Source organism: Ruditapes philippinarum, unplaced genomic scaffold (assembly GCF_026571515.1).
Source record: "Ruditapes philippinarum isolate M1 unplaced genomic scaffold, ASM2657151v2 ctg2203_1_1_1_1, whole genome shotgun sequence".
Classification (NCBI taxonomy): domain Eukaryota; kingdom Metazoa; phylum Mollusca; class Bivalvia; order Venerida; family Veneridae; genus Ruditapes; species Ruditapes philippinarum.
The window spans coordinates 70,923-86,234 of record NW_026862420.1 but is presented as its reverse complement, the minus strand read 5'-3'; the positions used below and the strand labels follow the sequence as shown (position 1 = coordinate 86,234).

Here is a 15,312-nt window from a genome sequence, read left to right as displayed (position 1 = left end):
AACCTATTGAATTTTTATTTTTCCACTTGTGTCCGCTAGAGCAGTCTAAACTATGAAATGTGTGCTCTGTACTTCACTCTAAAAGAAAAATTAAGGCCTTATGAATATTACAAGAGAAAAGGTCAGAAAGGTTTTTATTATCAACAGCCATCTGTCCTCTTACTTTTATTGCAAACCAATTTATGAAATACCTACGGAATGCCGTTAGGGCCATCGCCTATGAATGGTTTGATCTGAAACATGATACTCGAAAGTACGATGATGAAAACTCGAAATCACGAAACCACGATGGTGAAAACGCGACAGTACGATGATGAAAACACGACAGTACGATAACGAAAACGCGATAATACGACAGTACGATGATGATAATACAATTAACTATCGTGTTTTCATCATCGTACTTTCGCGTTTTCACCATCGTACTTTCGCGTTTTCACCATCATACTATCGCGTTTTCATCATCGTACTGTCGTGTTTTCATCATCGTACTTTCGCGTTTTCACCATCATACTATCGCGTTTTCATCATCGTACTGTCGTTTTTCATCATCGTACTATCGCGTTTTCACCATCGTACTGTCGTGTTTTCATCATCGTACTATCGCGTTTTCATCATCGTACTATCGCGTTTTCATCATCGTACTATGGCGTTTTCATCATCGTAGTTTCGTAATTTCGCAATTTCACCATCGTACTATCGACTATCGCGTTTCAGGTCAACACATTCATAGGCGATGGCCCGAACGGCATTCCGGAATGCCGTTATTTTCATCGCCTATGAATTGTTTTATCTGAAACGCGATACTCGACAGAACGATCATGAAAACGCGAAATCACGAAACTACGATGGTGAAACCGCAAAAGTACGATGGTGAAAACACGATAGTTTATCGCGTTTTCATCATCGTAGTATCGTACTGTCGCGTTTTCATCATCGTACTATCGCGTTTTCATCATCGTAATTTCGCGTTTTCACCATCGTAGTTTCGTGATTTCGCGTTTTCACCATCGTACTTTCGACTATCGCGTTTCCGATCAACACATTCATAGGCGATGGCCCTAACGGCATTCCGTAAATACCAACTATTGTGTCATGTTGTATTTTATAATATCTTTATTCATATTATCAGGTTACAGATCTTTTGATTTGTACACGTCGGTGTCTTAACATATGTAGCGGGAACGTCCGTGCATACGTGTCTCTCAGGCACATTTCTAGGTATGTTTTGCTAAAAATATACATGAGTAATGAGGAAAAGCATCTATAGACTTTTCACAGATTAAATTAAATCGATTGTTTAGCTCAATATTTTATTATTATTAAATAATAATCTTCATTTTGGGGGATAAAATATAATACATTTTCGGAGATCAAGTGGTAGAGTTGAAATGCCGTTTGTTAGAAGAAAAATAAAAGATTTTATTTCTGAAAGTCTACAAAATAGGAACGCTGCATCCGACTTATAAGAAATCAGTTTGGTGTAGCCTTGCTAAGTCTACAGTCATGGTCATTCAATTTTTATTTGTAGGACCCTGATACATTACATTATTGACATTTTACAATTAGAATTGGAATAAATATATACATACAAGTATACATACAAGGTTTATCATAGACGAGATTTTTAAAACAGTAACTGTAGTGATAATAATTATGAATAAATTTATGATTTTTTTTGTAAGAAATAGCCGATATAAGTATTATAGAGACTTTATATCGTACTTTGAAAACAATTAGAGGAGTGGTAAGTTATTAAGAAATGTAATTAAAGCTTTTCTAGAAACAATTTAGCTAAAAGGATTTTTATACCAAATAAATAACCCATTACTAAACATGCAGAACTAGTTATATTACCCATAACAAAAGGACAATAGACAACATTACAACATATTTGCATGTTACTCTACTTTAGATAAATAGCCGACAGGACGTCAAGCGCATCTGAAGATGACATCGATATTTTCTGTTCTTCTGCGTAAAAACATTATTCAAAATGGCGTCCCCCATGGATCGTTGCAAAAAAGTAAACAATAATTTGCACAAAATGTTTGATATTCTAGAAACGAACATGAATTCAACTGATACAGAACGCTTTAAAACTCAAGTGCTTTTGTCTGGTGTATTCGGAGAATTTTGGAAACGTAATCGAGCGTCTCAAATTCCACGGAAAATGTACAAGTGTGATGCTTTCACTTTCCTGCGGTTCCTGGAAAGTAAAGGGTACATTGATGAGACCAATACAAAAATTGTGCAGAACACAATCAAGTCAGTAAAGCCCGAACTGAAAGAGCTTGTCACAACAGAGGCTAGTCGATTAGGTAATGAATGTCTTTTAAGTGATTTCTTTTACAGAAGATTTACATGTATTCTGGTATAATTTGTCAGTTTTTTTGTCACATTGTCTAAATTTCAATGGGACAACTTTGTGAATCGTCCGACAAGCAAGCAGATAAGCAGTCGTGTTGATGTCCAGCTGACATTTGATCAATTGGTAAACAAAGTGGTCAATACCTATATTTCTGCAATACCCCATTCGGCTTATATTTGGTTATGGAAGTGGCTAGCTGTACGGGCCCGTACGGCTAGCCAAAAGTTCTAGCCGTACGTGAGTCACGTACGACTAGCCTGGACAAACTGTATTGGCTAGCCGTACGGCACTTTTCAAAAATATATGGAAGTCGAAATGCATATTTTATTTTGTGTCTTTAAATGACGATTTTAATCAAATCTCCGCATTTGTCCTAGTTTGTTCACTTCAATAAAGATGCTCCGCAATTTTGCAAAAAAAATGAATACGAGTAAGCGTTGTATAATCTAGCTTAATAAAATTTAACGTCCTTAATGTTCATGCTTATGATTTGTATGAAAGATGAATTGTTAAATCTGTTAAGCACATGGATCGAATAAATAATGATCGGAGGGGAATAAAATAAATACATGTAAATAAAAAAAAGAATATTAAAAAAAACAGTGAAAAAGAAAAAATAATTTAATAATGCAAACTTCCTTAATGATGGACGATGGACAAACTTCTATACCGACGGTATTTGACGCAATTATCAGAGCCCAACAACAATTATTTTCGGTGTTTTTTTTTTTCAATTTAAAAATTAAACTTAATGGAACAAAAAAAGGATTATCATCAAAATTTTGTAAAACTATTTCAATTGATGTTATTTTAACTGCAACCAAACGCTATTTTTTCTCGACGTCTTGAGATGACGAAGTACATTCTTTACTGTAGCCAACGCGTCGATTAATCTCTAAAAAGTAAACATTCTTGTCTAAAATTCTCGCTTTAAGTTATAATTAACATATGCACTTTCGCCTTCCATATATTTTTGAAAAGTGCCGTACAGCTAGCCAATACAGTGTGTCCTGGCTAGTCATACGTGACTCACGTACGGCTAGAACTTTTGGCTAGCCGTACGGGCCCGTACGGCTAGCCACTTCCTTTGGTTATTTACACAGTGTGAAGTAAGGAAAATGCCTGACTCTCGAAGCGAGGAAAATCCATTTAAAACCTTTTGGAAAGGTCTACAAAATCCCGAAGATTGTAGGCGTGGTGGGCATTTAATTCAGAATAACTTTGTTTTAATTGATAAGCAGTTTTAGTCTCAATTCTACCAAAAATGTTGTGCTGTAATACTAAGTAGGATGTCATCAGTTAATGTGAAGTTTGTAAGATTTGAGTATTACAACACGCAATTAAGCATTATCTATATTTATTTTGCTTAAGCAATTTTTAATTTTATTATGGTCATAAATTTTAACATGATGAAATATTTTGTGTCATGAACAGTTGAAGTAGATCCTGTTGTAGACTATTTAGAGAAGACTGCACCACTGCAGCCTAGTGAATTCACCTATCACCGTCCCATACCTGGATTTCCAACAAGAAGAAGTGAGAGAATTAGGGTTAGTATAATTATTAATCTGAAATGTATGTACTTAAATATTCCAAAGAAGCAGTGTTAGAGGTTTTAATTTTCTCTGGTCCTTTGCAATCATTGGCATTGAGTATTTGAAGATTAAGTACAGCATTAGCTATTGCCAGGAGGTCATCCTTTGGGTTGTGGTTTCCCAATTCTCTAGACTCTATCTGGCACAATGATAGATTCTTTTATTTTTTTTCACTATCATAGTAATTGTCATCGGATGTCAAAATGTGATTATTTTCAACATCAAAGAGTCTGGTTAAAGTGATTTGTTTTGCTCTTTTTCTAGGTCATAAAAGTGTTAAAAATTTGACAACAACACCTTCTTCTATGTCATAAATACTAAGTGGTAACACTGTAAATCTTGAAATAAATCTATAATGCTGAATGATCAAGAATAAAAAGGTTTGTTCCTTATAAAATATAGGAATTTCAAAGATACTTTTTTGCCATTTGAGTATAGAGAAGGTACATGTACATTGATACTGATCTTTTTTATTGTAGAAACGTATATGTACAGATGAAGTCATGGAGTTTCTGGAGATGAGAAGGAAGAAAGAAATGAGAAGACTGCCACCAACAACTGACCAGACTTGTAGTAGTTCTACCTCATATAATTCGCTTCATAATCATCAAATTCAATCTTGTGGTACATTAATTTGTCTTATTGCTTTTGGGGGGACTTGATGATTAAGTGGTTAGGGAAGTTGTCTTCACAACAGATCACAAAAGTCACCGTGACAATGGGTTCAAATCATGGTAAAGACAGTGGGGTTAAGGACTTTTATGCCTAAACTATGGTGTTTGGGATTTAACATTTGAATTTCAAGCTACCGTTTTTGAATTAATAATAAATGGATCCCAAAGCATCAACAAGTAAAAACTTTGACAAACAAATAGAACCATTTATATTATGAAAAGAAAAACATTTTAAAAAGAAATCCTAACCTTTCTAATTCGCTATTTATAGTCTGTGTCGCATAAAAGCTGTCTCATATTTTCAGGTTTTTTGATTTGATGGCCTCGTATTTATAGTAACAGTGCACACACTTAAATTCTATACTGCATTCAATTACTTTGGGACATTGATTAAAGTTTGGCATAATCTGTAAACTGGCAAATGCTTGCATGTGACCATATGATAAGACTTCAGCATTGTCTCTTTACCAAAGGAATATATTTATAGTCATAACTTTTAACATTATAAAAATGTCATGAGATTTTCTTTGGTATACTCACCTAATCTTAACCTTTTACATGTTGAATTTGAAAAGTATGAATTTGATTTGTCTTACTTTGAGTTTCCATCAGTCCATGCAAGATTTTAAGGGTCTTAATTTCAATATGAAAGTGCAAAAATTGAGCTTCTAACAGTATAGAACTTGGTTCGAGTCTCAGACTTCAGTAGGTTCAATGTTTGCATAATACAACATGTAACTTTTAAACAAAAATTGATTCTTTCATTTAAATTAACATTTATTTTTTGCTATCATCAACTTTAATAAATTGTCATCATGTATTTTTAAGCATAAATTTTCCAAATTTGAAAATGTTGGGGACTGGCCTGTCAGACATGACTGGTGGTACAGTGGTCAAGGTTGACATCATACAGTAACATAGTTCAAATATTTTAGTCTGTATAGTTACTGTTAAGTTTTCATTGAATCAAAACTGCACATTTCCATTCTGTTAAAGGGCCACAGCATATTGTCTTTATATATTGATGTACTGTCAATTCACTATTGAAAAATGACTTTATTAACATGGCAAATTGGCATCACAATAATATTACTATATTGACCCTGCGGTGTTTGACCATTGCTCACTTTTCCAGTTATCTCTCATTCTCTACACACTCTTGGTAGTTTCCCTTTTATCCCCACACTCCTGGGAGTTTTCAAGGAAACCTGCTCACTCCTGGTAGTTTCCCTACTATCCCTCACACTCCTGGTAGTTTCCCTACTGTCCCCTCGCACTCCGGGTAGTTTCCCTACTGTCCCCTTGCACTCCTGTAGTTTCCCTATTGTCACCTCGCACTCCTGGTTGTTTCCCTAGTGTCCCCTTGCATTCCTGGTAGTTTCCCTACTGTCCCCTCACACTCCCGGTAGTTTCCCTACAGTCACATCACATTCCTGGTAGTTTCCTTACTGTCCCTAACACTCCTGGTAGTTTCCCTACTGTCCCCTTGCACTCCTGGTAGATTCCCTACTGTTCCCTTGCACTGCTGGTAGTTTCCCTACTGTCCCCTCACACTCCTGGTAGTTTTCCTACTGTCCCCTCGCACTCCTGGTAGTTTCCCTACTGTCCCCTTGAACTGTTGTTTCCCAGCTATCCTTAACACTCTTAATACTAGTTCTCCTAGCATTTTCCCCTCACACCCGAATATTCTCCCAGTGTGTGGTGGATGGTTACAAATGGCCATCACAGCAGTGTTTATTTATACAGTAACTAATTACATTCATGTTTTTCTTCAGATGTAAGATTACGGGTAAAGGTTGAGTATGAGGATCATCGGACTGTTCTAGGAAATAGTGTACACAGTCACAAACAGCATGAGATAGAACGACAGTTTGAAAAGTTTAATCAAGCGTGTGCCATACTTAAGTCGCGGGACCTTGGAACAGTTGTATGTGATATCAAATTTTCTGAGTTAACCAGCCTGGATGCATTTTGGAGGGATTATACAAACGGTGCTTTACTGGAGGCTCTAAAAGTGGTCTTTATAACAGGTGTTTGTTATGTTATTTGTAAATGTTATTTTCAGTATGCTTCAGGGTGAGCCTGTGGAATTCATTCACTAATCTTCAGATTTTGTAGTTTTATTACCTATAAAACAAGCATTGATTTTTTTATATAGCTCAAGCTGGCTTCAGTCAAAATAGTTCGGCTATTATCATATTGTGTTTATGTCATACCAGGGACTATATTCTGAAGGCTTGGTTCAAAATGGTTATAACTCGTTTTTTATTAGCTCACCTGTCACAAAGTGACAGGGTGAGCTTTTGTGATCGCTTTTCGTTCGTCCGTCCGTCCGTCATCCGTCCGTAAACTTTTACTTTAAATGACATCTCCTCATAAACCACTAAGCCAATTTCATCCAAACTTCACAGGAATGTTCCTTTGGTGGTCACCTTTAAAAATTGTTCAAAGAATTTAATTCCATGCAGAACTCTGGTTGCCATGGCAACCGAAAGAAAAAACTTTAAATATCTTCTTTTAAAAAACCATAAGAGCTAGAGCTTAGATATTTGGCATGGAACATCTTCTAGTGAGTGTCTACCAAGTTTGTCCAAATAAAAGCCCTGGGGTCAAAATTGGCCCCGCCCCAGGGTGTCATTGATTTCCCCTATATGCATATAGTAAAAACTTAAAAAATCTTCTTTTAAAGAACCAAAAGAGTTAGAGCTAAGATATTTAGCATGAAACATGTTCTAATAAGTGTCTACCAAGTTTGTTCAAATAAAAGCCCTGGGGTCAAAATTGGCCCCGCCCCGGGGGGTCATTGATTTTCCCTATATGCATAAAGTAAAAACTTAAAAAATCTTCTTTTAAAGAACTCAAAGAGCTATGGCTAAGATATTTAGCATCAAACATGTTCTTATAGGTGTCTACCAAGTTTGTTCAAATAAAAGCCCTGGGGTCAAAATTGGCACCGCCCCGGGGGTCATTGATGTTCTTTATATGTGTATAGCAAAAACTTAAAAATCTTCTTTGAAAAAACCCAAATAGCTAGAGTTAAGATATTAAGCATGAAACATCTTTTAGTGAGTGTCTACAAAGTTTATTCAAATAAAAGACCTGGGATCAAAATTGGCCCCCCCGGGGGTCATTGATTTTCTTTATATGTGTATAGCAAAAACTTAAAATCTTCTTTGAAAAAACCCAAATAGCTAGAGTTTAGATATTAAGCATGAAACATCTTCTAGTAAGTGTCTACAAAGTTTGTTCAAATAAAAGCCCTGGGATCAAAACTGGCCCGGCCCCAGGGGTGTCATTGTTTTTAACTATATGTGTATAGTAAAAACTTAAAAAAAATCTTCTTTTAAAAAATGAGCTAGAGCTTAGATGTTTAGCATGAAACATCTTCTTATGGGTGTCTACCAAGTTTGTGCAAATAAAAGCCCTTGGGTTAAATTGGCCCTGCAACGTTTGGGGGGTGGGGGTTGGGGGGGCCTATATACAGGTGAGCGACCTCAGGGCCATCATGGCCCTCTTGTATCATAAAGGTTACAACCATTTGGCACCAAGGCATAGGCTTCCTTCTTTATGTGGTTAGCCACATACAAGTAGTGTCTATGGTTAGTCTGGTTTTACCATGGTGCCAGGCCATTCTGAAATTATGTTGGTAATAGTATAAGAGGTATTTATTTACCAGAAATAAGTTGAAAGTTGCTCTATGTATTAACAGGATTGCATCAATTAATAACAGTGAGTCTATTACTAGCTTTCTATATATGAGCTTTCCAGAACAATTCTTGAAATAGAACGTTTATCTATATGATTAAAGATTTTCTTTACTTTCAGAGTGGTACCTAATTACTGGTCATTTTACTGATTTTTAAGGGTGTCGTTTTATTTGATGTAAAACATAAATATGATATGTTTATACTAGTAAACATTACATGATGGGGACGTTACTTATAACTATTTAAAAATCTGATGTTAGTAGCATTTATTTCCCTTTGATCTAATATATAGTTTGTCATGATTTTTTGAAAATATGTACCCTTTTTTAGGCATCTTTTACCTTTACTACAGTAAATACATTGTATCTTAAATGAACTTGTCCATATTTCAGTGAGGACAAATCCCTTAATCATTTTTAGGGGAAATTAAAGATATGTATAAACTAAAAAGTACATATCTGGATATGCTGGCTGATCTTTGCCTGTACTTGTTTTATGAGGAGAAATAGTTGCTTCCAGCAGGGTGTGGGTTAAAGAAAGTAAGGCATGGACGGGTACCAGATTTTGGGCACATGTACCTGAGATATCTTATACTTACCTGCAGGAACCAGGCCCCGTGTTCACAAAGATTTAAGGATCAGGATCAAGATCAGGATCAAATTTAAAAACTCTAATATTCTTCTTTTTTCATCCTCATACATTAAATATCTAATGTTAATTTGATAAAACTTGACTTGCACTAGCAAATTAATGAAATTTTAGAGTAAATTTATTGCTATTTTTACATGATACAGGCATTTTACAGTTGATCCAAATATTGATCCTTATCTTAAAATTGATCCTTTTTTTGATCCGAATATTTTGTATTTGTTTTATTGTTTGTTAATTTTATCTCAAAATAGTTTGATTTCTTTGCAAATCAGCATTTTCTTTCATTTTGAATATTTACTATTTAATTCTAGCAAAACACAATTAATTTTAGTAACATAAAACATTGAAAATAAAATCAGGATCACTTGATCCTGATCCTTTCTTTGTGAACATGGGGCCTGGATACCAAGTCATAGTATCCGAAGACTATTGAACGGATCTATGGATCTATTTCAAATTTCCCAAAACCCAAAGAAGGAGAGAAACTGATCAGTACTTTGCCATAAAGTATTCCTTATTTAATTCAACTATTAAGTTAATTGATAAAACCAATAATTACAAAATAACAATTACTAGTATCTTACTAGATTTATACCTGTCTGCTAAAGAGAAAGAAAAATCATGACAAATACATTCCTGGTCAATCTTCAACATTAGTAAATCTTAGCATTAAAATACCTTGCAGTTTGTACAACCTGAGTTCCATAATATAGAAACATATATATTAAGTATGAAATGTCTCACTGTTTGTTTGCAGCATTCATATCAGGGCCATCCACAGAATTTTTTTTTAGTGAAACTGAGAGGGGGTGAGTCCAGGAGGGGGAATTTCCGATACCGTATGACTATTTTTTCGGATACCTTACAGTGAAAAGACATATCTTGATCAGTGCATCTGAGATGCAGAATTAATGGGTGTGATGAAATTGTCACTTTATTTTAATAGGATAGCTCACATAGACATTGTAGTATGTTAAAATAATTTACCTCAAGAGTATTTTCAACTTTTGACACTGCTGTGTTTATGTAAGTCGTAAAACTAAGAAATAATAATTGACATCCCTTCTCTCTTCCAGCATCATGTAAGCCATCCATCCATCCATTTATCTAGAAAGAAAGCCATTTAAATGCACAATAAATATGGAAATAAGATTTGCTGCGACTGGCATGTTTGTCATTTCCATTATTTATAATTATATCTATATTAAGAATGACATTTTGTTTTCTCTATATATTTTCAGAGTCATTAAATGAAGCCGTAGGGCATGAAGCTCTGTGTCTCCTTGTGTCAGTTGATGAAGAGGATTATAGAAAAGGAAGACTGAAGCTGCTTAAGAATTTGACTGATTGACACAATGTGTTATTCTCATGGACACTTGACATTTAGTGGTTTACTACCATGTAAATTTGCAAAATAAGGAAAGGATTTATCAAAGTAATTAAACATGTTATAAATTGTTAAGGTATGACCACCCTAATGAATTACCTCTGCTTTGTAAAGTATTCTATATTCTATAGGCTAGAATTACTGTCAACTGCATTGAAACTTCAAAACCCTGAAGGGTCAATTGTTTTCCCTTTTTTCTGTTAACATTATGTATCTCTCAGATCCCTTTTGGAAAGAAAAAAAGCATTTAATTTTAATTGTATAATTATTATAGGTTCTTATTTTTAAAGTCTAATAAAATCAAAACTACATGGTAAAAATATTTGATATTTAACAAGATCAACCAATATATTTTTGATAAAATTTGGGCAAACTTTGAAAACAGCCCCACATTTTTGTGAATTTTATTATTTTTAAATGAGGCTCTCTAAGTAGGAAAATAGTCAAACGTTTAAGTGTTAAAAATGGTAGCGTTTTTATACATTGTACATACTAAAAACATTTTGAGTACAAAAATCATTTTGCTAGTGGGATTTTTTAGATGTGTTAATTGTTTATTCCCAATAATCATTAGGAAAACATTTCTTTATTAATGATGATATCATAGATTATTTAGGGTTTCCTCATTTCTGAAAAAGAGCCCTTCTAGTACCCAAGCTTTAGTTCAGAAAGTTGTCCATATTGTGTAAACCGTACCATAAATTTTGTTTATATTTGCATAAAGGTGTCTTAAGGCATATGCCTGACCTATGTTGTCAATTTTCAGTTCCTTATAGTGCCTATGGTGGTCATACCTTAACTAAGGGTGACTTGATATAACTTTGATACTTTTGTCTGAAATTTTTTAAAACATTTATACCAAATTTTTGAATCCAATGTTTATTTCATTATCATTGATTTATTGCATTTACTGAGTTGAATTCTAATGAAATACGTGTAATGCAAAATTAAAAAAGATATAAATTTATTTTGACTTTATTTTTAGAGAAAAATTTATTTTTAAAATAAAATATTGAATAATACCCTTAAGGTATTAATGAATTTAATTTAAGATTAAATTTTATGGCTTTAAAAGGGAAATTGATTATAGTTAACTAATTTTAATGTATACTAAAGCAAAACTGTAGTAATGGAACAAGCTTAATGTCAGAGAAAAAAATCCAAATGGAATTGTAGATATTTTATTGATTCATGTTTTGACAGTTTAAGAAATTCCTTTTAAAACAAACATGCATTTAAAGTGATCTATTAGCCCCACACAACTCAGAAGTTAAATTAAGTGGATTGTTTACGGCATCAAAGATTTCTAAAATAGAATTTTAGATTATTCACTGTCAGTGAATAATTAGTTTTAATATGTGAAACATCTTTTTTAATTGATTGATTAGATATTTTAAGCCAATAAATCTACATAATGTAAAGCACAAAGAAAAGATATAATTTATTGGATGTTTGTTGGATTGTAAACAGTTTAAGACAAATTGAGAAATTTAAAGCTATACATTCCCAAGTGAGTGATGAAAATTTAGAAGGAATGAAACTTTAGAAAAATGTATTACAAATTAAAGCAGTTTGTTTATGTTCACAATCAGTTTAAAGGAGCTCCACTGAGGTTGAAAAGCCTAAACACATAAAATTTGAAATTTATTACATAGATCAACAGAAAATGGAAAAATCCGCAAAGGATCTTAAAGAAATATACTTGTAATTAAATAGAAATTCAGTAGTAAGTGCAATTCTTTGCCTGATTTGAGTGTCAAACATTGCCACGCTTTTCATTTTTGTGTCATTTTGTGAAATATAAATGGTTATTCTAGAAATATGGTATGAGGGAATGGTCTAAAAATATGCACACAAGTTATTGGTTCAGACTCAAATAGTATACAAATCTCCGAAATATATTTCCAGTCCTGTCATGTCACAAAACCTCAGTGGAGTCCCTTTAAACATTTGAGATAATGTAGACAAAACAAATTAAATTTACTGTTGTAATAAACACCATATTCTGCTTAGTATTAAATGAAATAAAGATGTCTTTTTGTTACAATTGTTACATGTTAGAGGTATCTTTAGTGGGTTTTAAGTGTCATATGCAAATTGAATTTATGTACTGGAATTTTGTTATTATTTAAATGGTTTACTGTAAATTTTTGTAAGAAATTTGTATGAATTTGTTGACATTTTGCTTTAACACATACATGTATTATGCTGAAATTGTATAATTAATTCTGCTTTGAATTTGAAACAGTCCATTCAAAGTTTTAGGGATTTTGTCATCAAAAAGCGAATTTTACTACCAATAGTATAGTATAGCATATAATAGTATAAACCAAGGCTATCTGCCTTGTCAGAGGACACCAATGTGTTGCCTATATATTTGTTACGTTTAAGGCAAGTTAAGGGTCTTTTGTTCCACACACATTATACTTTGAAAAATAGTTTTCAGTATTCTAAACTATTGTAATAAGCCACCTGTGAGGGACGTAATATTATTATCATTAGAAGAAGCTATCCAGCTAGCTTTCAGAAGATCTGTGATTCTACTCAGGGTGTCGACTTGTGCATGAAGCAGCAGTCAAGGCTTTCCTCCACCAGTAAAGCTAGAAAGTTGCCATTTTATCGTTACAATGGAGGTGCGACTTAAAGCTCAACAAAACGAACAATTACCATATGAAACAAGATAACTGGCTTGCTTTATAAAGAATAAAACTTTTGTATTTTTTTTGAAAAAAAAAATGTAAATTATATCATCATTATAAAGGAGCCTAATCAATGATGCGCATTTAAAAGTGGTTTGTAAGAATGAATTTTTATATCACAATTTTGTGGTAAATTTAGAGAAAAAAGGAAAGAAAGAATATACATATTGTTCAGTTGAAAACAAATTTTGAAAATTTTGAGTAATTTATTGAAACTGTTCTGAATAGTGATCATATGTTATATTAACTGTCCATGCATTCATTTATAATTCAAACTTATCATTAAAAACAAAGACAGTTCTAGCTAAATTTCACATATAGGAATGTTTGATGGATACAATTTTTATTGACTTGGACACATATAAAAGGGTATGGTACAAAACTACGCTGTTTGTGAGTGTCTATGCAATCTTGTTTTTTGTTAAATATATTAATTTTACCCTACATTGATTGATAATGATATTGATTTTACATATATATTATCGTCAAAGATCTGTTGTTAATTTCATTTATTATTATTTTGAAGCTATTAATAAGACTACTAAAGAAATCACTTGCATAATATCATATCTGATTACACCATATAGGCATACTATTTTAAATTCAAAAATACATCTTTTAAATATAAATACACTTTAAATATACTTCCTACAGCGATTTATGACTTTATGATTTTTTCTTTGTAGCTTTATAATCAAGTAAATAAAAACGATGTACATAATAATTTTTACAGTGAAAATACAGAAAATGAAAATACGCATTTTATTTCATCAATATTTCTCAATATTTCATTTATAAGTATATAATAAATAGATAAATTTTTTCAGATGAATTTTATGCTCTTGTTTTGAGCGTTATTTATGGTTTCACAGATTCTGTTTTGCTGTACACAATTTATTTCGTCAGCAATTCTAATGTAAAATAAAGCTTGGAAGCAGAACATTCTTTTACTTCGAAGTGTTATTTATTCTTATATCAGTTATATAAACGTTTGGTAAAACTGTTAGAGTGAGCATTTTTGAGATGGCAACCAAAGGTCATGAACTTTGGTATATAAGAAAGTATATTATATGTAGAAAAACAATGACTCTTTTAGACTTTTACGTATAAGACGAATAGTTTACAGTTTTCCATGTTTTATCTTCCGTTACAATTAATGAGGAAATAAATTATTTGCAGAAGTTTTATCATGTAAATCGAGGCAAAAATGTTCCTTGTATACCTTAAACTTGGATATTTTGTAAACTTATATACATGTTGATATGAAATTTCTGTGTGAAGAGTGTAAATCGGATCCTACCATTCTTTTTCTGTTAATGTGTTTTGATCAATAAAGTTGATTGAAATTAATTTAGTGTAAAGTGTATTCTTTTTATAATCCATGATATTGAAACAGTAGAGTATTTATCAAGTTTCAAGAAAATTTATTCCTTGACATTTTATATAAGATTTTGCAACAAGGCAAATGTTGGGTGAATAACCACCAAACATCATAGGGACAAAAAAGCCTTTTAAAGTCAAACAAGTAAGCTATAAGAAGTTCAATGGTGTCTGCTGCTGAAACTAGTGGGCGTAAATACGATTTAGTCTGCTCATGGAGCCGACAAATATAAAACATTTTACAAAAATGCGACTCTTGACGTTAGTAATATTGACAAAGCGAAACCCGTCAAATGTCTAATGACCTTTTATATATGACGTTCCTGGCTTTTCATTTGTTTCCGATGACTTGTCTTTTGCTACAAGGAAATGCAATAAATTTGTATATGTAAAGCGCGCAAACATCTGGAGCGGCCATGATGTCTTACATGAAAATGTCGCTTTGAACTTTCCAGAAGTCGCGTTGGTGTTTCTTGATTTAAAATTTCACCGTTTTATTTATACACATGTAAATATTTAATTCGAGTATTATGGAGGCTTAGACGATGGATTGCACTAACATCAGGCCGAATAAATCCGAGCCAACACAATTTTCCGTGTTGGGAAACAGGGTTTCCTGTATAATTGACAATTTCACTTTTATACAATACCACGAGATAAACAAAAGCTATAAGAGCTAGAATGTTGATCTGCAAGTATATTAAGATTTAGAAGACCTACAATACAAGCTGTCATAATCTGTATGAAAACATGTAACACCAATTCACGTAAATGGCTCTGATAATGTTATAATAGGGACCATATGCTTTCACTCATATCGCACAAAGCTTTCAACATTTTACGGATTT

At 32.9% G+C, this 15,312-nt stretch overlaps 1 protein-coding gene across 1 annotated transcript; it reads left to right on the top strand.

Annotated features, from left to right (window-relative positions):
* The first annotated feature begins 1,965 nt into the window (after positions 1 to 1,965).
* Positions 1,966 to 14,432, top strand: LOC132719024 (death effector domain-containing protein-like). The gene is made up of 5 exons (XM_060702759.1): positions 1,966 to 2,321; positions 3,806 to 3,921; positions 4,446 to 4,590; positions 6,416 to 6,670; positions 10,240 to 14,432. Exons 1-5 carry the CDS (start codon positions 1,997 to 1,999, stop codon positions 10,347 to 10,349), a joined length of 951 nt encoding a protein of 316 aa, XP_060558742.1. The 5' UTR covers positions 1,966 to 1,996; the 3' UTR covers positions 10,350 to 14,432.
* Positions 14,433 to 15,312: the final 880 nt, after the last annotated feature.